The sequence below is a fragment of the Heptranchias perlo genome, chromosome 5, assembly GCF_035084215.1.
Source record: "Heptranchias perlo isolate sHepPer1 chromosome 5, sHepPer1.hap1, whole genome shotgun sequence".
Taxonomy (NCBI): domain Eukaryota; kingdom Metazoa; phylum Chordata; class Chondrichthyes; order Hexanchiformes; family Hexanchidae; genus Heptranchias; species Heptranchias perlo.
The window spans coordinates 81,936,223-81,956,755 of NC_090329.1; the positions used below are offsets into that span (position 1 = coordinate 81,936,223).

The 20,533-nt window shown below is 42.5% G+C and overlaps 2 protein-coding genes across 2 annotated transcripts in view; one reads left to right on the forward strand and one right to left on the reverse strand.

Annotated features, from left to right (window-relative positions):
- The window catches only part of esco2 (establishment of sister chromatid cohesion N-acetyltransferase 2), a 38,321-nt gene extending 20,484 nt beyond the window's left edge, over positions 1 to 17,837 (reverse strand). The window contains exons 1-6 of the mRNA XM_067984734.1: positions 17,722 to 17,837; positions 11,388 to 11,455; positions 9,674 to 10,721; positions 6,006 to 6,068; positions 4,770 to 4,845; positions 3,618 to 3,678 (exon numbers count right to left, since the gene is read on the reverse strand). Coding sequence (XP_067840835.1) covers positions 3,618 to 3,678; positions 4,770 to 4,845; positions 6,006 to 6,068; positions 9,674 to 10,721; positions 11,388 to 11,440 — 1,301 coding nt within the window. The 5' untranslated portion in view covers positions 11,441 to 11,455; positions 17,722 to 17,837. The remainder of the gene's footprint in view (positions 1 to 3,617; positions 3,679 to 4,769; positions 4,846 to 6,005; positions 6,069 to 9,673; positions 10,722 to 11,387; positions 11,456 to 17,721) is intronic.
- A 1,333-nt stretch (positions 17,838 to 19,170) lies between these two features.
- ccdc25 (coiled-coil domain containing 25) overlaps positions 19,171 to 20,533 on the forward strand; it is a 34,106-nt gene continuing 32,743 nt past the window's right edge. Inside the window, exon 1 of the mRNA XM_067984746.1 lies at positions 19,171 to 19,326. Coding sequence (XP_067840847.1) covers positions 19,302 to 19,326 — 25 coding nt within the window. The 5' untranslated portion in view covers positions 19,171 to 19,301. The remainder of the gene's footprint in view (positions 19,327 to 20,533) is intronic.

A 20,533-nucleotide genomic window follows, 5' to 3' on the forward strand; every position in this document is an offset into this window, starting at 1 on the left:
TGCTAATCATTATCAGCATACTTGAAAGTAGGTGCACAAAGGATTGGGAGAGACAGATAGCACCAGAGTAAGAAATAGTACAGTATTAGGTGGGATCAGGCTAAGAGAGAGAGTACACGAAGGTTTAAGGTAGTGCATATGTGTAAACGCACAAAGTGTGGTAAATAAGGTTGGTGAGCTGCAGGCGCAAATAGCCACATGGGAATACAATGCTGTGACGATAACGGAGACCTGACTCAAAAAAGGGCAGCACTGGGCACTAAATATTCCTCGATAAAAGGCGTTCAGGAAAGATAGGGAAGGAAAGAAAAAAGGAGGGGGGAGGGATGGCAGTGTTGATTAAGGAGAATATTGCACTGCTGGTGAGAGAGGATGGCCTTGAAGGGTCAAGGACAGAATCTATTTGGTTAGAGTTAAGAAACAATAGAGGTGCCATTACACTACTGGGTGTATTCTATAGGCCGCCGACTAGTGGGAAGGATATAGAGGAGCAAATATGCAGGGAAATGCAAGAACCATAGAGTAGTGATAATGGGGGACTTCAATTATCCTAATATAGACTAGGATAGTAATAGTGTAATGGGTGAAGAGGGGGAGGAATTTCTGAAGTGTGTTCAGGAGAACTTTCTTGATCAGTATGTTTCCGGTCCAACGAGGAAGGAGGCATTTGCTGGATCTGGTTCTCGGGAATGAGGTGGGTCAAGTGGAGCAAGTGTCAGTGGGGGAATATTTAGGGAACAGTGATCATAGTATCATAAGGTTTAGATTAGCTATGGAAAAGGACAAGGAGCAATCTGGAGTAAAAATATTTAATTGGAGGAGGGCCAATTTTGTGGTTTGAGAACGGATTTGGCCCAGGTAAATTGGAATCAAAGATTGGTAGACAAAACTGTAATCGAACAATGGGTGGTCTTTAAAGAGGAGATGGTTCGGGTACATTCCTACGAGGGGGAAAAGTAAGGCAACCAAAGCCAGAGCTCTCTGGATGAAGAAAGAGATAGAGAGTAAGATGAAGCAGAAAAAGTGGGTGTATGACAGATATCAGGTTGATAATACAAGTGAGAACCAGGCTGAATATAGAAAGTACAGAGAAGTGAAAAAGGAAATAAGAGGGGCAAAGAGAGAACAAGAATAGACTGGCAGCTAACATAAAAGGGAATCCAAAGGTCTTCTATTGGCATATAAATAGTGAACGGGTAGTAAGAGGAGGGGTGGGGCCGATTAGGGACCAAAAAGGAGATCTATGCATGGAGGCAGAGGGCATTTAGGGAACAGTCTTTACCAAGGAAGAAGATGCTGCCAAAGTCACAGTAAAAGAGGAGGTAATTGTAGTAAATAAGTAAATAAAGTAAATAAGTACTTAAAGTAAATAAGTCATCCGGTCCGAATGGGTTGCATCCTAGGTTGCTAAGGGAAGTAAGGGTGGAAATTGCAGAGGTGCTGGCCATAATCTTCCAATTCTCCTTAGATACAGGTGCGGAGCCAGAGGACAGAAGAATTGCAAATGTTACACCCTTGTTCAAAAAAGGGTGTAAGGATAAACCCGGCAACCACAGGCCACTCAGTTTAACCTCGGTGGTGGGGAAGCTTTTAGAAATGATAATCTGGGACAAAATTAATAGTCACTTGGACAAGTGTGGATTAATAAAGGAAAGCTAGCACAGATTTGTTTAAGGCAAATTGTGCTAACTAACTTGATTGAGTTTTTTGATGAGGTAACAGAGAGGGTTGATGAGGGCAATGCGGTTGATGATGTGTATATGGACTTTCAAAAGGCATTTGATAAAGTGCCACATAATAGGCTTGTCAGCAAAATTGAAGCCCATGGAATAAAAGGGGCAGTGGCAGCATGGATACGAATTTGGCTAAGTGACAGGAAAAAGAGAGTAATGGTGAACGGTTGTTTTTTGGACTGGAGGAAGGTATACAGTCGTGCTCCCCAGGGGTCGGTACCAGGACCATTGCTTTTTTTGATATATATTAATGACTTGGACTTGGGTGTACAGGTCACAATTTTAAAATTTGCAGATGACACAAAACTTGGAAGTGTAGTAAACAGTGAGGAGGATAATAATCGACTTCAAGAGGACATAGACAGGCTGGTGGAATGGGTGGATGCATGGCAGATGAAATTTAATACAGAGAAGTGATATATTTTGGCAGTAAGAACGAGGAGAGGCAATATAAACTAAATGGTACAATTCTAAAGGGGGTGCAGGAACAGAGAGACCTGGAGGTATATGTGCACAAATCTTTGAAGATGGCAGGACAGGTTGAGCAAGCATTTGAAAAAGCATACGGGATCCTGGGCTTTACAAATAGATGCATAGAGTACAAAAGCAAGAAAGTTATGTTGAACCTTCATAAAACGCTGGTTCAGCCATAACTTGAACGTTGTGTCCAATTCTGGGCACCACACTTTAGGAAGGATGTAAAGGCCTTAGAGAGGGTGCAGAAAAGATTTACTCGAATGGTTCCAGGGATGAGGGACTTCAATTACAAGGATAGACTGGAGAAGCTGGGGTTGTTCTCCTTAGAGCAGAGAAGGTTGAGAAGAGATTTGATAGAAGTGTTCAAAATCATGAAGGGTTTAGATAAAGTAAATAAAGAGAAACTGTTCCCATTGGCGGAGGGGTTGAGAACCAGAGGACACAGATTTAAGGTGATTGGCAAAAGAACCAAAAGGCGACATGAAGAAAAACATTATTACGCAGCGAGTAGTTATGATCTGGAATGCGCTGCCTGAAAGGGTGGTGGAAGCAGATTCAATCATGGCTTTCAAAAAGGAATTAGATAAATACTTGAAGGGAAAAAATTTGCAGGGCTACAGGGAAAGAGCGGGGTAATGGGACTAACTGGACTGCTCTTACAAAAAGCAAGCGCGAGCTCGATGGGCCGAACGTCTTCCTTCTTTGCTGTAACCATTCTATGATTCTAGTTATTAATCGACAAATGTTATATGATAGAGATATAAAACTATGAATTGTTATTCAAGTTCCAACAAATGGGAAGAATAAATATGCACACAATTCGAAGCTTCAGCTTGTTGGTACTGCAGCAGTAATTTAGGCAAATCTTGATATTACCTTTGAATAGACACCCACTGAGAAGAAAAGGCTTCTGCAGTGAAAGTCAATTCTTTGTTTGTGTTACACCCAAACAACCTTTGCATTAATCTGAAGTTTAAGAAATGAAATATTCCATGCCAACTGAACTAAGACAATTTTATTTTTGATACTATGATAGTGGTCAGCTGATCAGTACATAGACAATTTCTATTGTAAGATACACTAATTTCTGGTACTTGAAATTTATACAGTGTAACTTGCCGATAATAAAGTCTAGAAAGAACATTGCCTGAAATTGCATAGTGGGAAACTAGCTTTTGGTCACTAATGTGTTTGTCTCCAATTCCTTCCTCTGCAACTTTAGCGAAGACAGTAATCTGCTTAAAACAAAAGCTTCCAATAAAATAGTGGAGTCAGCAATTTCAGAGGAATGCGTTAAGTGTTCATATTCTAGTATCTCGTGGCACAATTTCATGGCCATAAACTTTAAGCATATGATGCAGACTTGGTACTATGAACACATATTCAAGTCTAATGACAAGTCCGTACCTTTTGCTGCGAGTACAAGGAGTACTAAAAATGGGGTAGACTGCAGCAGCTGGTGATGAGCCTAAAAGATAAACATGTTCATTACACTTATAGGAGGTGCTGAACTAAAGAAAAATAGCACCATCACAAAACCCAATACATTAATATGTACAGAAATGACAATTACAAGAAATTTGATGGTTTGTATATTGGCTAATTGAAAAAAATTCTTGAAGTACTTTTAAAATGTTGTTGGAATGCACATTTTAGTTATATTGGCTATTTTTCTCCATGTAACAAAAATTGACATTCTAGACAAGAAACATATGACAATTTTTTCCAACCCACAAAATGGAACTAAACAGTCCATAAGACAGTCTAACCATATATTTTGTTAATTTAACATTTTTCCATTACTTCACTGATATGATCTTTGACATCATCCAACAGCTTTATATTAAGAATTCTCCAAAATCATTCCACCCATTTCTATGACTAGAATATTTTTTTTTGTCTCCCATCCTCTTTATCTTTCCCTGTTTGCTTATCTTAGTTTTCAGTTCTAATGAAGGCTCTAAATCCTAAATATTAACTTGTCTTTTCTCTTTGCAGGTGATGATCAACCTGTTGTGTACTTGCAGCATTTTCAGATTTCACTGCAATTGCTTGGTTACGTCACCTAGTTTTTTTTTCTTTGTTGCATTAATACAATAATGCTGAAACGTTATCCAAAATTAGAGCTGACAGCATATCATCTGACCATATCAATTTTGATTGTGAACCATTTATCAGTTTCAACTGTACTTTCAATACCAACATGGAATTTTGAAGGTACAATCCCATATATTCCACCCATCCATTTTGTTATCATCTCTCCTAAAGGCACTGACTCATGATATGTTAGGTTCCACAGGCACCCTCAAGTATCTCTCAAATATACAGTCTGCACATGCATGACTGGACCTTGACAAGCATCACAGCAAAGCCCAATCTTTTTCTCACTCAGCATCTATACATGTCCATTTTCCAGGAAGGTATCAATGGATATAAAGGAGAAATACACAGACTTCTTCAAATTTGGATATCAGTACCTTATCCAATCCAAAGTTTGGGCCAAGAACAATCACATGGTCTTATTCCACACTGAGCCCTAATCATGACTGAATCGATTACCTTCATTTTTGTCAGTATTTCCTTCAGAAGTGCTCCCATCTTCACATTCCAGACCAGTTTCACGAGTATTATAGCTCTTAAAATGCAAGGTAAAATATGATAAAATAGCACTTTTTTTTAATAATTGAATTAATCCAAACTTAAATGTTTAGAAGCTGAAAACAGATGCTATTTAAGCATTCTCAAGTGTAGCATTTGTCAAAGGAGCACTGTAGGATGTCCTGAGAATGTAAAAGGTGGTGTATAAATGTAATTTTGTTCACATTGTAATACATCCCTTATTAATACTTGAAACCATTCAAAATATAATTCCTTTCACAGAAATGCAAAAATAAAATTCATGGAATTCAGTTTAATCTAAAAACAGATACTGATTAAAATCCAACTCATAATAAATATTAAAACATAATAACAGCACAACAGAAAATGCCTTCTGATGCTAACAAGCTACGTTTTTTTAAGACAAATCATGGCAAAGTTATAATATAATTTTTTCCTTAGCAAGAAGTGAAGTACACTGTCAAGAGTGCCATACTTCTTCTTGAGAGGCACAGATCAGTTCCACGTTCACTTATATTTGGAACAGGATGGTCATTATATCTTAGATGCTCAGAAGGCATTGGCCCTGGGTTACTACGAGGAATTCAATTTAAGAAACTCCTCATCCAATACCTATTTACTAAACTTCAGCTAATGATAACATCAGCCCATACACGATCAATGGCCAAATGTGGCAATAAAATACCCTAGACTGGTAGCATTTTTTCCTTTAAAAAGTTAATTACTATTGATCATGCATTGCAACCCACTTGTAAGTTAGAGGTCGGAAATGGGCAAAAATAAACTTACGCTTTTTGGGAGGGGGAACTGGAAGAGAATTAATGTTCTCAACAAGGTTAATGATGTCAGCTTGTCACCCAGTGTTAGGCACCAAGCATTCCCAGGTCAGGCATAAACATCGGCCAGGTGTGCACTAAGTATCCATACGCTGCTCCAGTATATTTTAACCTCTGTCTCAAAAGAGCACTGCACCCAAATGCCTTTTCCCTCCACTTCTCACATCAGTCATCCAAATTTGTGAATTTAGTTTAGAGGCAGTTTGTGGTGTGAACCTGCACCTGCTGGTAGCTGAGTGAGGATGCCCAATCTCATTTCACATAGACTCCTTCCAGTCAGGAAGAGGCAGCTTTGTCTACATCAGTTGGGACTGGATTTCAACATTATACTACACCTTACCTCAATATTCAACATTTCTTGTTCATCGTTTTCAGACTCTGAATCGTGAAACTGGTCAAACCACTGTAACAATGAACAGCCAACACATACAAGTCAATTGTAGTAAAACTTCAAAGCAGCAATATATATTTATCTTTTAAATTAGTTATTTAGTTATATATATTTAAGTTGTATTTTGACATTCAATTGTAAATCATTTAAATGCAGTTTTTGGAATATGACAATTAAGAAAAATCATTCAGCACCATAACTTCATTATTCATGCTACTCTATTGTAATGATGTGGAGATGCCGGTGATGGACTGGGGTTGACAATTGTAAACAATTTTACAACACCAAGTTATAGTCCAACAAATTTATTTTAAATTCCACAAGCTTTCGGAGGCTTCCTCCTTCCTCAGGTGAATGGTGTGGAAACCAACATTCACCTGAGGAAGGAGGAAGCCTCCGAAAGCTTGTGGAATTTAAAATAAATTTGTTGGACTATAACTTGGTGTTGTAAAATTGTTTACAACTCTATTGTAAGGGGAATTCATATCATGTCTGCAATTCCATCAACTAAACAAGTAGCTTTTTTGGCTATTTATCTGCTTCAACACAAACAGCCAAGCCTACCATACATTTCATTGCAATTGGACAGAACAGATGATTGGATACTCAGCTGTGACAGTGACAATCTAGTGTTACTCTTGGATGGTACAGTGACAAAATAAGCAGGAAGAAGAAAGATAGAAGTCTGGCCGAGCAAATATATCAGAAAAAGACTTGCATTTATATCTCGCCTTTCACGACCTCAGGATGTCCCAAAGGGCTTTACAGCCATGAAGTACTTTTGAAGTGTAGTCACTGTTGTAACGTAGGAGATGCAGCAGCCAATTTGTACACAGTGAGGTCCCACAAACAGCAATATGATAATGAGCAGATAATCTGTTTTCATGATGTTGGTTGAGGGATAAATATTGGCCAGGGGAGAATTCCTCTGTTCTTTGAAATAGTACCATGGGATCTTCTACGTCCAACTGAGAGGGCAGTGTGACTAACAGGTTATGTTATATCAGCGTGAATCAGCATTTCTTTACAAATTTGATACTTTGGGAAAACAGCTGTAGCAAAAAAAAACCTCATATCGCAATACACTAGTTGCAACTCCTGATAATCAAGAGTTTTTTTTGCTTGAGTGCTGACAACTAAAGTAGAATACTGCATGGCAAGACATTTTGTATTATAAAACTAGAACCTGGTGTAATTGAAATACAGTTCCTTTGGCACAGCCCTCTCCAGGACATCTTGTAAAGTCAAATTAATTTGGAATGAACATTTTGGACTGCAGACAATGTTGCTTGTCCCTACGCAAATTACCATTAGTGGAGCCAGTACAGATAAAGTATATATATCAACCAGTGTGAGTGCTGCTTCTCCCCTGGCCAATATTTATCCCTCAACCAACATCATTGACCATTCTGTTAGTGCAGTTCATCCACCATTGTGCATATCTCTTACAAGCTGCATGCAACAATTAAATGCGGTATCTTAATAACTTAATTTATACAGCATCTTTAACATAGAAAAATGTCCCAAGGTGTTTCACAAGGACATTTGTACACCCCAGTCCATCACCGGCATCTCCACATCATTTCACAAGGATGTAAGGAAAGCAGACAGAGTCAAAGACAAAACAACCTGCCACCCCAAACAAAATGGCATTCACCCACAGGAAATTCTTAGATTAACCTTTAGATAGCCAGCAGCTATATTGGGCTCTTTGGGCTAGATTATTTTCTGTTTGCATTAGTGGTGCATTAGCAGCAAACACTAATATTAGCGACAAAGCTGCTCAGCTGTCAGGAATATTTTTATTACAGTGATATGAATCTTGTAATACTAAAAAGAAAAGTTTAAATAAAAAGTTAAAATGATTTTTTTTCTACTTCCCCTTCCTTTCCATTCTACTATTTTCTATTTAAATATTCTACCTCTCCCTTCAAATGTCTGTGATCCCACCTTCCATTCTGGGGATAGGACCCCCCCAACTAAAATTGGTCCGATCGCTTGAAAACTGGCTCCAAAGATCAGCTTGTTAGCCAATCAAAGCTGGAGTTTTTAAAGATTAACCAATGAGATAATTTGTGTTTCCACAACTTCTGAAGTGTGATATTGAATGCTGTAGTCCTTTATAACTCATCAGCAGCTGAGGTAAGCACATGGTGCTGAAACAAGTTGTCTTTTTATTGGTGCTGAAACAAGTTGTCTTTTTATTGGCATCCTAGGGTGCTTAAATCAGCACTTTTATTATACCTTTGAAGCCAGGATAAAAAAAAATCCACACCAACGGTATGTAAATTATAGATGGTTGGAAGCTTTTGTTTTAAGCAGATTGCTGTCTCCAATAAAGTTGCAGAGGAAGTGAATCTCTCAAGAAACCAGAGATAACTTCTTTTAGGCCACCAGGAATTTTAGGGCCTATTCGACTGGCACCATGTGACAGAGCAAAATACCCTCTGCCCTAGCCCAAATCTGTTCATCTCTGTCCAAAATTGCAGGAATGGGGTGATCCATATGGCTGGGGTGGGCACATTGTGCCTGCAAGAATACTTCAACGATGTCCACTCTGATATGCAACTGGAAGGTGTAGTAGCCTGCAGCCGCTCTGCCTGAGGTGCCTCAAGAATCTAAACTTTAAAAAAGATTCTACAGCTCCCAGCAGATCTATTGTCCCTACAGGCTAAAAAGGTAATCTATCCCCTCTGACATTGATTACCACAGTCTAGTAATGGTTTGGGGTCTTTCTAAAGGTCTGAATGGGATTTACGCCAGCCCTCCAGTGGGAAATCTGCCCATGCCCTCCCAGAATTTAAAGGTTTAAACAGATGGAATCCTGGTGTGACCAGAGTGTGCAAATTCCTGCATCCCCCCCCCCGGGGCAGAAGTCTTCTTTGTCACCCTCTTCAGCCTTTGGAATTTCACGTCATGTTTTAACGTAATCAGTGAAATAGAAAACTCTACACAGATTCTATTAACACTGCCCCTTTAACAAATCCCTGTAATAGTGCAGGTCAGCCTAATTTTCACACTGTCCTACATAAGCCACATAACGAACATCAACCAAGACTGGGATCGAAAACGTAGCTCTCCTAGTCTGCAGAAAAGTTCTTGTAGCTCTGTATCAAGTTGTATTTCTATAAATATTGTCTAATGAATAGCAAAGCTTCAGTTAAATTATCACTTGCACTGCCAAATCCAATTTACATAAGTAAATAATCAAAATAAACCAAGAGATAATTTCAAACTAAAATAAGAAAATACAACGTAAAATGAAGAAACAGAGTAGCCCAATGCTGAAAAAAGTTAATCTATACCAGGGGTGTTCAAACTGCAGCTCACATGCAGTGCCCCCCATTTACTTGAGGTAAATGCAAATTAATAGGAACATGGATTTAAACTTTTTACATGTCCCTGGGTTCCATGGTACACAACAATGTGCCCCATGAAGACAAAAGACACTCCTGATCTGCATCATCAAATAGGAGCCCTACAAAAACTTAAGAATTCAGTAATTAGGCTGGGGTACTCATTAAATAACCTAAGAAACACAGTTGGGAGCTTAAAAACAAAATATTGATGGGGAAAGAGCAGGCAAAAAGTTACAGAAAATTTAATCCAAGTCTTACTTTTGTTGTCAAATCTCCCTGTTGCAATGACTTCTCCTTGGTTATCAATTTTGGCTGATTGAATTGTGCCACGTCAATTCTCTGAATCATCACCTTTACCTCTCTTGTAAGCAAAACATTGACCAAGTTGGCAGACAGGTGCGCAGAATTTTCAGCTTTTCTTCCCACTTCTGGTTTGGTTTTCATTTGATAAGTGCTCTCTCGAATCCCATCATTCATTTCACTGCTGTGATTAACTGTTTGAAGAGCTTCCTCATTAGTTTTTTTGACGTGATCATCTTTGGCTTTGTTTTTACCATGTTTAAGTTGGACGCTGCAATCTGATGAAAATGATTTGACGTCAGGGTCTGGCAATCTTTTGAACAACGGCTGGGGTTTTCTGCCCGTTGAAAAGAAAGCTGCACCTATTTGGATTCTAGGTCTTTGATGTACCTTTTGACCATTCACTTTTGAAGTAAAAAGAAATGTTCTGGTCATAGATCCATAATATGCATTTTCCTTCAGATGGGTCAGTTTCGTGGTGACATTAGATTTGACTTTGTTTTGATTGATTCGTGACTCCTTTGAATCCAATGGAGCTTTAGAACCGGAACCATTTGGCAGCTTCACTTTTGTTTCAATTTGTTTCTTCGTTTGAGATTTTGCACTTTTCATCTCAGGTTGTTCATCTATATCGGCACACTTGGAAGGCCTGTTCACACTGACCAATTTTCGCTCAAGAGGGGTGAGGTACAACTGCTTCCCCTTCCTGTAGAAAGACTTTGCAGGTACAGCAGGTTTGTGTGGACAGCCTTGTCTGTTGGAAGTCAGCCCAGAGTCTTTCTTCTGTGAATCACCTTGACATTGATTAATAGGTAACTTTTGTGGTGAAGCACAAGTGTCAAAAAGATTTTCCTTATCAGAATTACAACCTCTTTGTGACCGTCTTAACATTGACGAGGTTGTTAATTTAGGGGATGACTTTCTTGATGAACAAGCAACTCTATCACAATCAAGGATTCTTTTCTTTGCAGGCGATATTGCTACATTGATGGGGGTATAATCCTGACTGTTAAAAACAAATAAAGTGAGTGAATGTTAAAAGCACACAAATCAATATTTTACACTGAAGATTTACTCCACTATGAATTCAGTGACTTAGCTTTACAGTAACACATACATAACAATTCCTAGCACCAACTTGGCTCAGTAACAAAACTCAGTTATAACAACTAAATGGAATTCAATAGAAAACACCACCACATTTCCATCCCATTGTGTTTCTTGACCAATGTCAACTAGTCATTTTAAACCGTGCACAAATGGAATGTTATAGTTCACTGAACATATGGATAGATGCAGCTAGCTTCTTTTTCTAATCATGTCTGGGTTTTTTTTTCCACGCTTTTCAATCTCTCAGTGGGTAAATTCTTCTCTAAAAATCCAATTAATTTCAACCTATGAACTCTCTAGGATCACTAGAATATATTGGGAACACTTCAGAGGGAGAGTTAAAGCACCCTGTGAGATCAGTTCCTATTAAATTAGAATAAAGGTTTAAAAGGATTTTCAGTATTTTTGTGAATGAGTAGAATTAATAGAATAGGCCCTGGTTATCAATGAAGTACAATAAATATTTCCACTCAGCCTAGAGCAGATACCTCAAAAACCATGTAATTTTAGACATTAATTATCCTATATTCAATTTCATAAACTGCAAAATGTCACAACTTACCTATCATCTTTAGAAGAGCTATGTTTCCTCTTTCTTGGCATAACTGTAGACATTTTTCCTCTTTAAAACTGAAAAGAATTGAACACAAAACTAAACATTGCACGATCAGGTACCGATACTCTATATAAACAAAAGCAGTAATCTGTCAGAGTGCAAGAAGCAATGAGGACACAAGTATATTCTGTTCACTAACTGATTCACCGTTAAATCTACTGTTCGTGCTGGGTCCTATCTAGACACTTGGGTACTCAGTATTAACTGCATAAATTCACATACAAAATCTCTACTGGCTACTTTGTATAGACAGACATATCTATGGCATGATTTTAACTTGGAGCCAGGAATTCAGCGGGTGGGTGGGTTTGCACGTGGGGAACCTGGAAGTCAAGTGTGCGCATTTAAATCTGTAATTGCAACTCGATTGCAGGCAATTATTTTTGCTTCAGGGTTTCGCATCTCCAGGCAGTGCATTGGGCCTACTGCGCACCCGAATGATGTGATTTAAAGTCCACTATTTAAAAGGGCCAGTCCAAGAATGGATTTTGAAGGAGAAAGGGGAAATGAGAGTCCTGGAGAGCAAAGGCGGCACCTAGATTTACTGATGTCTCCCTAGATGTACTACTGGCTGCAGTGAGAAGCAGGAGGGAGGTAATGTGTCCCAGTGATGGGAGGAAAAAGCCCGGTTCTGACAAGGCGGTGTGGCTGGAGGTGACAGAAGAGATGAGCAGCAGAAGCAGCGTCCAGGTCTTGGGTTCAGTACAGGAAGCAGTTTAATGACCTAACCAGGTCAGGAATAGTGAGTACATTTGCTGATTCACCCACATCCTGTTAAATGCACTCCCCACCCACCCCCCAATTCTGTGTTGGCAAGCTTACTCCATCACATCACTCTTCCTGTGGTCGCACGCCAGCTGTACATTGACGGAATGACATCCCTTTTGGTTTATCAACAGTCCTGGCTCATGTGGAGGTCCTCAGATTGCTACATGCATGTAATCAATTGCACCCTGCACCTTTGGGAAGCCAGAGAGTTGGAACTCACTGCCCTCTCAGGCTGGTTGATGTCACGCAGGGGAAGTTGACGTATCGTATGCCCTGGCAAACAAGCCATCCATCACCCTGTCTATACACTTACGTGCAGACGATTAAGACACCCTGGAGATGTCACTGGTGGTGCCCTGGAAGAATCCGGAGGCAAAGAAATTGAGGGCAGTGGTGACTTTGACTGACGAGCAATGCGTGGCCACCAGGTCCAGCTGGGAGCAGCTCTTCATAAAGGAGGCTGCAGATTGCAGATATCTATGACCACCTGCCGACTCAATCTCAGCTTGCATAGGTACTGTTCCTCAGAGGGGTCCAGGAAGCTCACCCTTTTGCCTGTAGACCCTCTCACGTGGGTAATGCCTCATGCGACTTCGACCCCTCCGTTAGTCCCCTCTCTGCTCTTGTTGCGCACCTCAGTCTTGTGCATTTTCAGATCCCAGAACAGGGGAAATGTGAGCTTATTCACTTTGGTAGGTAGAAAAACAGAATTTTTTTTAAATGGTGAGAAACTATTAAATGTTGGTGTTCAGAGGGATTTGGGTGTCCTTGTACACAAAACACAGAAAGTTAACATGCAGGTACAGCAAGCAATTAGGAAGGCAAATGGTATGTTGGCTTTTATTGCAAGGGGGTTGGAGTACAAGAGAAAGGAAGTCTTGCTGCAATTGTACAGGGCTTTGGTGAGACCATACCTGGAATACTGTGTGTAGTTTTGGTCTCCTTATCTAAGGAAGGATATAATTGTCTTATAGGCGGTGCAACGAAGGTTCACTAGGTTGATTCCTGGAATGAGAGGGTTGTCCTATAAGGAGAGATTGAGTAGAATGGGCCTATACTCTCTGGAATTTAGAAGAATGAGATGAGATCACATTGAAACATAAATGAATTCTGAGAGGGCTTGACAGGATAGATGCTGTTTCCCCTGGCTGGAGAGTATATAACTAGGGACTTAGTCTCAGGATAAGGGGTCGGCTATTTAGGACTGAGATGAGGAGAAATTTCTTCACTCAGGGTTGTGAATCTTTGGAATTCTCTACCCTAGATGGCTGTGGATGCTCAGTCGTTGAGTATAGTCAAGACTGAGATCAATAGATTTTTGGAGTCTAGGGGAAATCAAGGGATATGGGGATCAGGCGGGAAAGTGGAATTGAAGTCGAAGATCAGCCATGATCTTATTGAATGGCGGAGCAAGCTCAAGAGGCTGTCTGGCCTACTCCTATTTCTTATGTTCTAACTGCACGACATGCCTGCGCGGGTGGTAATGTGCCTCCTCCTCAGATGTACTGTGGAATACATCCATTGAGCCCTCCATCCTGACCGTGTCAGTTTGAGGGGCTCCAAAATGTAGGTAAATTTGTCTGAACACAAGAATTCTCATTCTCAACAAAGAAACCTGTGTCTAAACACAAAGAATTCCCAGCAAAACATCTGTCAGAGAACTGAGCGGCCAACTGCAATACCTCACCTTTTATTGAGCTATGTCACTGACTGGTTAAAAAGACCAAATGAGCTTCAGCTGCAACTCCTCTGTTTCAATGTCGTGTTTCAGATGCCACGGGAGAAACGTTCAGAAGAAGTTAAATCCATTTCTGTTGCAGAATCCACAAAAAGTCAAGTACCTGAATTGGCCCTTTAAGTATCGGCCCTCTAGCTTTAAGTGGGGATGGGGCATCTGGGTTTCTGCTGTGCGCACCGTCCTAACATGCCTGGGTTAAACCTGGAAGTGGGTGCGTTGAAGCTGGGATGCAGTCCCGCTTCACAAAACAAACTATTTTTACTGCCCACCAGCCCCAAACCCACCCGTTCTTGGGGGTTAATATTACCCTCCTAGGGTCCATATGAAGGACACTGCATAGATTCAAGATGACGACAGTTAAGTGCAGGATCTTTAATCATGAATCCTTGCATTCCATGGCGCACACTGGATCAGGATAGGGGGGCTCAATAGATGGATTCCACAGTACAACTGAAGAGAAAGCACATCACCACCCACGCATGCATGTCGTGCAGTTAGAACATAAGAAACAGGAACAGCAGTAGACCAGCCAGCCCCTCAAGCCTGCTCCGCCATTCAATAAAATCATGGCTAATCATCTTCGACCTCAACTCCACAGAGCAGCATCATTATGCCATCACATGTGCACTTTCAGGTCATATAAATTACAGCACAAAAAGAGATCATTCTTGTTATCCTTTTACATTCTTCCTTTTCAAATACTTTTCCAATTCTCTTTTAAATACAGTTACAGTCTCTGCCTCAATAGATACTTGTAGTAAAGCATTTCCTGTTCTAATAACCCTCTGTATAATTTATTTCCTAACATCCCCTTCATTCCTCTATTGATTAGCTGATAATGATTAATTCATTGGTGAGCATTGCTCCATTTATTTCACTGTGTGGGTACACTATACAATATATAAACCTGGGTACATCAGTCCAGTCCATTAGTCTGTCGCACGCACACATCCACAATATACTGCGTATATACACATACGCACAAATCTACTGGGTACACTGTATACAACAGCTTGTAATATCTTTCGTTTAGAAAAACACCCCAACGTGCTTCACAGAGCCATAAAAATGGACCTTGAACCAAAGAAGGAGATATTAGACAGGGTGACGAAAAAGAGGTGAGCTTTGAGGGGTGGTGGAGGTGCAGATGGAATTCCAGAGCATGGGGCCTAGACAACTGAACGCACTGCTGTCAATAGTGGGGCAAAGGGAGGAAGCACAAAAAGCCGTGGAGTCAGAGGAATGGAGAATTCGGATGATGGAGGCTGATGCAGGGCTGGAGGAGGTTCAAGTTAATGAAGGGATTTAAACACGAGAATGAGAATTTTAAATTGGAGGTTTTGGGGGACCAGGATCCAACGTAGGCCAGCAAGATCAGGGGTGATGGATGAGTGGGACCTGATACAGCTAAGGATACAAGCAGCAGGGTTTTGGATGAGCTGAGGGAGCAGGACGGGAGGGTTTCGGGGGCAGATGGGCAGAGGCAGGGTCGAAAACAGGCAACATTACAGAGATGGAAGTAGACGGTCTTTGTGATGGAGAGTACATGGGCTGGAAGATCAACTTGGGGCCGAATAGGACGCCGAGACTGCGAACAGTCTGGTTCAGCTTGAGGACCAGGATGCAGTCAGTGGTAAGGTTCTGGAGTTTGTGACATTGGCTTCTGTCTTCCCAATGTTTAACTGGAGGGAACTGTAGCTCATCCAAGTCTGAATAGCAGACAAGCAGTCTGACAATGAAGAGGCAGTGGAGGAGTCGAGAGAGGTGATGGAGAAGTAGATATTGTTGGCGTCAGTAGACATGTGGAACATGACCTCATGTCTGTGCATGATGTCGCCAAGGGATAGCATGTAGATGAGGATGAGGAGGGGATCCTGGGGGACACCAGAGTTAATAGGTGCAGGGTCAGGAAGAGAAGCCATTGCTGGAGATGCTCTGGCTGTAATTAGAAAGACAAGAGTGGAACCAAGCATTGGACAATTGCATGGAGAAGGATGGTGTGATCAATCATGTCAAATCTGCAAAGAGGTCAAAAAGGACCAGGAGGAATAATGCACCAGTCACAGAGGATGTCATTTGTGACATTGGTTAAGGTTGTTTCGGTGCTGTGGCAGGGATGAAAATTTGATTGGAGAGATTCAAACATAGAGTTATGGGATAGAGGGGCACCAATTTAGGAGACATGTTCAAGGGCTTTGGGTAGGAAAGATAGGTCGGAATGGGGCGGTAGTCTGCAAGAAGGGAGGGGTTGAGAGTGGGTTTTTTGTGGAGGGGGTGATGACTGCAGATTTGAAAGGGATGGTGACAGCACCTAAGGAAAAGGAACCATTTACAACGTCAGCTGGCATGGGGGCCCAGGAAGGGAAGTCAGGTGGTCAGCAGTTTAGTGGGAATGAAGTCAAGGGAGCAGGAGGGTGGTCTCACAGGCAAGATAAGCTCAGAGAGGGCATGAAGGGAAATAGGAGAGAACCTAGTGAGACACACAAATTCAGGGCTAGGGCGGGGGGATCCTGTGGTAGGTTTGACTTGGTGAAAAAGAGGGAGAAAACAGCAGAGGCAACTGAACGGATGATCACAATCTTATTGACAAAGATGTCCACGAGCTCCTCGCAACTGTTGGAGGAGAGGGCTGAAAGGACAAGGGAGAGGGGGTTAAGGAGACAGTTGGTAATGGTGAAAACAAGCCGCTGGATTATCTTCGCTCTCCAGATGAACCTGGAGTAGTGACAGGTTTGGCAGAGAAGAGTGAAGCCTAACAGCACTTAATATGGTACAGCCAGATCTGGTGATGGTTGGCTAAACCAGTTGTGCACCAGATACAGTCAAGATGGGGACCGTACCAGAAGATCAACCAGGGTGAGAGAGCACGAAGGTTTTGCTGGTGAGGATGGCAAAGGTGGAGGGGAGAGAGTAGTTGAGCAGATTGACTGCTGCGGAAGTATTGTGGCGAATGAGGATCAAGGGCTGGGCAGTTGGAATTTAGAAATTACAGTTTTAACTGACTTAGGTGGAAAAAAAATTCAGGGACAGATGCCGAAGTGGGGGTTGGAGAGGGGTAGGGATATAAGGAAGTGGTCAGAGATTGTCTGATCAGTGATCGAGACCACGGGAACAGAGAGGACAGGTGAGATGGCGGATGTAAATATGTGGAGTGTTTATAAGGAGGGGAAAGGTTTACGGAGCTAGGAGGACAGTGAAATCAGATGAGAGGGGAACAAGGTGAGCCGAGATGGATAATTAAAATCACGGAGGATAAACAGTCGCTCAGTGCAGAGGCTGAGGGAAGATATCTCAGGAGAAAAATTGGGGGACAGTAGGCAATGGGAATCTTAAAGGAGAGGCGAGAGGGATGGTTCAAAGCGAGATACTGGAAGGAAAAAGGTACCGGGGGTGGGGGGGAAAAAAGAGAAAAAAAGAGACTCAAGATGCGATTTGGTGACCAAGACCACACCATTACTGCGGCGGTATTAGCAGGACAGGTGATGCAAAGTGCAACCTGGCGGGGAGGATATGCCGGGCTGCATTTTCTCCTCAGGTAAGGACATGGTGTCCCCACCCCCAGACTATACACTCGGACGGCTGTGTCTGCACACGGACCCGTGCTCAGAGGACGCTCTTCACCACAGACACTGCCTTTACCCGCCGAAAACAGGCAACGGCGGCGGCGGCTTCTCGAGCATCTCCTCAGATTTCATCCAATCACTTCTCCGGCACAATTCCACTGCCGCCGGTACAAGCATCAAAAATCCGCGGCTTCTTCAACTCAAACCTCACCTCACGCAGTCCGAAAGTGGCGGCTCTCTCTCTCTCTCTCTGCGGCTCACTGGTCTCGGGTTCAAACCGCCGCCGCCTCAGCAATCAGTCCGGACAGAATCCGCCGCCGCCCCGCGAGCCCCACTCCCGGCTCGAGACTCCGCCTCCGCCCCGCGAGCCCCACTCCCGGCTCGAGACTCCGCCTCCGCCCCGCGAGCCCCACTCCCGGCTCGAGACTCCGCCCCGCGAGCCCCACTCCCGGCTCGAGACTCCGCCGCCCCGCGAGCCCCACTCCCGGCTCGAGACTCCGCCCCGCGAGCCCCACTCCCGGCTCGAGACTCCGACTCCGCCCCGCGAGCCCCACTCCCGGCTCGAGACTCCGACTCCGCCGCCCCGCGAGCCCCACTCCCGGCTCGAGACTCCGACTCCGCCCCGCGAGCCCCACTCCCGGCTCGAGACTCCGCCGCCCCGCGAGCCCCACTCCCGGCTCGAGACTCCGACTCCGCCGCCCCGCGAGCCCCACTCCCGGCTCGAGAATTCGCGCGTTCAACCCGCGCGCCTTTCGCATCGAACCTCCTCCAAGGCTCACGGATTGGTGCCGGTCACAATCACTTCGGTCCCTTTTCGTCGGCGATTGGTTGAGCGATGTGTCAATCTGACGGATGTTGCCCCGCCCTCTCACTGCCGACTGGTGTCGAACCACACGAGTCCCGCCTTCTTGGACGTGTTCCCGGTTCTCTGAACGGATGTTCAAATAACTTGTAAACAATTTTACAACACCAAGTTATAGTCCAGCAATTTTATTTTAAATTCACAAGCTTTCGGAGGCTTCCTCCTTCCTCAGTTGAACGTTGTTGGAAATGAAATCCTCGAAATGAAGTCGCATTTATAATTCACAGAACAATGCTTGGTGATTACAGACAGTTTTTTCAACTGCCCGTTGCCAAGGCAATCAGTGTGCAGACAGACAGGTGTTACCTGCAAGGTCTCCGAATATACAAATCACCAAAAAAACAAAAAAAAACAAATAACTTGACAGCGGCCAGAATGCAGAATCAGGATCACAAGGCGTGAATGTAGAAAGCCCGAATGGTAAGAGAAACGGAAACAACTTTCAGAGCCCGATCTTCCCTGAGGTCCTAGACTGCATCACCTTTATTTTTAATTGCAACCTAAAAGGTTTGAATTTATATTGGCAGAGAAGAGACGCACCAGGGTGCAAAACTTAATGGGGAAAATAAACTACTGGACATGCACAAGAGGAAATGAGAGGTTAACGTGTCCGATGTGATGTGACCTTTTGTAAGAAATGCATTTTTAAAAAATCTCTGCTATTCAGTTATTACCAAAAAAACTGATATAAGCATCAATGCATTGATGCATATTAATAATTGCAAGGTATCTGGCTGATTGCTTCTTGCTGCTTTGTTCTGTTTATTTCCCTCTTAATTTGGTGCGAAGATGTTACTACAGGTCCCAGAGTCTCCTGCGGTGATCACGTGGCCGCAGAGGCTGTGTTCGACGTCGACTTCCTGGTCACCCCCGAGCCTGTGCAGGAGCGGCGGCGGCGGCTCGAACAACCTGTGTCTGCTGCCGTTAAAATGGTCTTGTATTTTACCAGTAACGGTAAGTACACGAGCCTGTGGTCACTGTAAACGTGTCCTTGTCTGTCGGTACTTTGGAAACGCTTTTGAACATTTATAATTGTTACCCCAGGGATGTGGGAGCTCGGTATCGAGCACGGCCTAGTGTTTCTTGTAACAGCTTTTATCCTCTTTGTCGCAGTATTAACTGGAATTTAACTTGTTTTAAAACATTTTTTTAACAAAATTTCACTCTGTTAATTTTAAGTTTTTTTCTTTTAATACTTCCTATCGTTTAAGAACCAGCAGTAGGATACTTTGCTGATCTTTAAGAGTAACAACATTAGTGTATAGGTTTGGATTGCTCCTAGAAACCGGAATATTGGATAAAGTATTCAATAGCGGTAAATTAAACCAAGGGTTCCCTGTGTAGCTGTACCTTGGGGCTGGGATTCCCATGGACGTTCAACCTGTGAATAGCAAGTTTGGACCAGGATTGCTGACCTATTTGCAAGACGAGTTAAAGGGGGGTGATTTTAAACCCCAAGAACGGGTGGGTTGGGGGCGGGTGGGAGTTGAAAATAGTTTTTTTTTGGGTCGCGACCGCAACCCGGCTTTATTTCCGGGTTTAACGTCGGCGTATAAAAGTACAGGCTTCCCACTGGGAAGATCTGTTTAGTCTGAACCATAATGTAAGAGTAGGTCAGATAGGTGGCTGAAAGAAAGGGGAATAAAGAGATATACGAACAGGGTGTGCACCTGAGATTAGGACTGCTGGTTGTGTGGAGGATAAACACGAGCACAAATTGGTTGGATCAAACACCCTGTTTTTGTTGTAATATCTATGTAAATTGTAAAGTAATTAGGTTCTTTACAATTTACATAGATATCAAAAGTTGTCAAATGAAAGCATATGCAGTATTCTCAGGATTGGCTCAGGAATAGATCCAGATCAACATAGATCTGTTAGGTTGTAATTAAGAAAGGTACTTGAGGCACATGTGTTTTGCTGACGGGAAAGAACGCCCGTGCAGAATAAGCACTGGGGGCTGCATATCCCAGGTCAGAGATGCACCACAGCTGAACGCCACAACGGACCCAGAGAAAACTGGTAAGATTTGTTACGTTTTTAATCTTTGCAAGTTTTTGAATAGTTCCTTTTTAAGCTTTTTTGAAGTTTCTGTAAGTTATACTAAAAAATACTTAATTTTTTAATAAAATGTAATCTTGTAGCTTAGGCCTCAGCAACT